This window comes from Phalaenopsis equestris, unplaced genomic scaffold (assembly GCF_001263595.1).
Source record: "Phalaenopsis equestris unplaced genomic scaffold, ASM126359v1 Scaffold192891, whole genome shotgun sequence".
NCBI lineage: Eukaryota > Viridiplantae > Streptophyta > Magnoliopsida > Asparagales > Orchidaceae > Phalaenopsis > Phalaenopsis equestris.
In genome coordinates, this window is record NW_018212840.1 from 1 (window position 1) to 997 (window position 997).

A 997-nucleotide genomic window follows, 5' to 3' on the forward strand; every position below is an offset into this window, starting at 1 on the left:
TCGAAAAATAGCAGTTTTAACAGCCCTACTAATACAATCATTGGTTCCTAGCCGTTTCCGGTCAGGGTTTCATAGCGAGAGACATAACATTCCGGAACACCGCGGGCCCACAAAACCGCCAAGCAGTGGCTCTCCGGGTTGACTCCGACCGCTCCGCGTTCTTTCGATGCAGCATCGAAGGATTTCAGGACACGCTATACGCGCATTCCCTGCGACAATTCTACCGCGAATGCCACATCCACGGGACCATCGACTTCATCTTCGGCAACGGCCAGGCAGTCTTCCAGAACTGCAAGATCTTCACGAGAAAGCCGCTGCCTTTCCAAAAGGCCACCATTACGGCGCAAGGAAGAAAGGATCGCAGCCAGAATACAGGCTTCTCGATTCATAATAGCTTCGTGTACGCCACCGTGCCGACGTATTTGGGTCGGCCATGGAAGGCTTTCTCTAGAACGGTGTTCATGCAATCGTATTTGGGCTCGGGCGTTCAGCCGGCGGGTTGGCTGGAGTGGGCTGGAGATTTTGCGTTGGATACGTTGTTCTATGGGGAGTATATGAATTATGGGCCGGGTGCGGGTCTGGGAGGGAGGGTTCGGTGGGGGGGATATCATGTGATTAGAGATGCGGCGGTGGCGCGGTACTTTACTGTGCGGCGGTTTATTGACGGCGCGAGGTGGTTGCCGAGAGCGAATGTGCCGTTCACGGCGGATTTGAGGAAGTAGGTTATTTTCAGGTGCGCGGTTGTTCGGTTTAGGTGATGGATAGCATATGATTATTTTGTAATTGTAACATGGATTATACGCCAAAAATGTTTATTTTCATTTATTTTTTGGAAGAAATTTGGATGCTAACTTTTAAATTTTTGTTTGTTGTGAGTTTGATTGTGGGTTTAAATTTTGATGGGAGTAATGTATTTGTATGTTCACGAATCGTTGTCTCATGTAAGGTAATCATGATTATGTTGATATCTACTACAACATTGTAATCACTAAAGGAA

The 997-nt window shown here is 47.9% G+C and overlaps 1 protein-coding gene across 1 annotated transcript; it reads left to right on the forward strand.

The window, feature by feature from the left end:
• Positions 1-51: 51 nt before the first annotated feature.
• LOC110034740 (putative pectinesterase/pectinesterase inhibitor 22) lies at positions 52-838 on the forward strand (the record flags this gene model as incomplete). The annotated part of the gene is made up of 1 exon (XM_020738984.1): positions 52-838. A coding segment is annotated over one exon (671 nt), but the record flags the coding sequence as incomplete, so codon positions are not given.
• Positions 839-997: the final 159 nt, after the last annotated feature.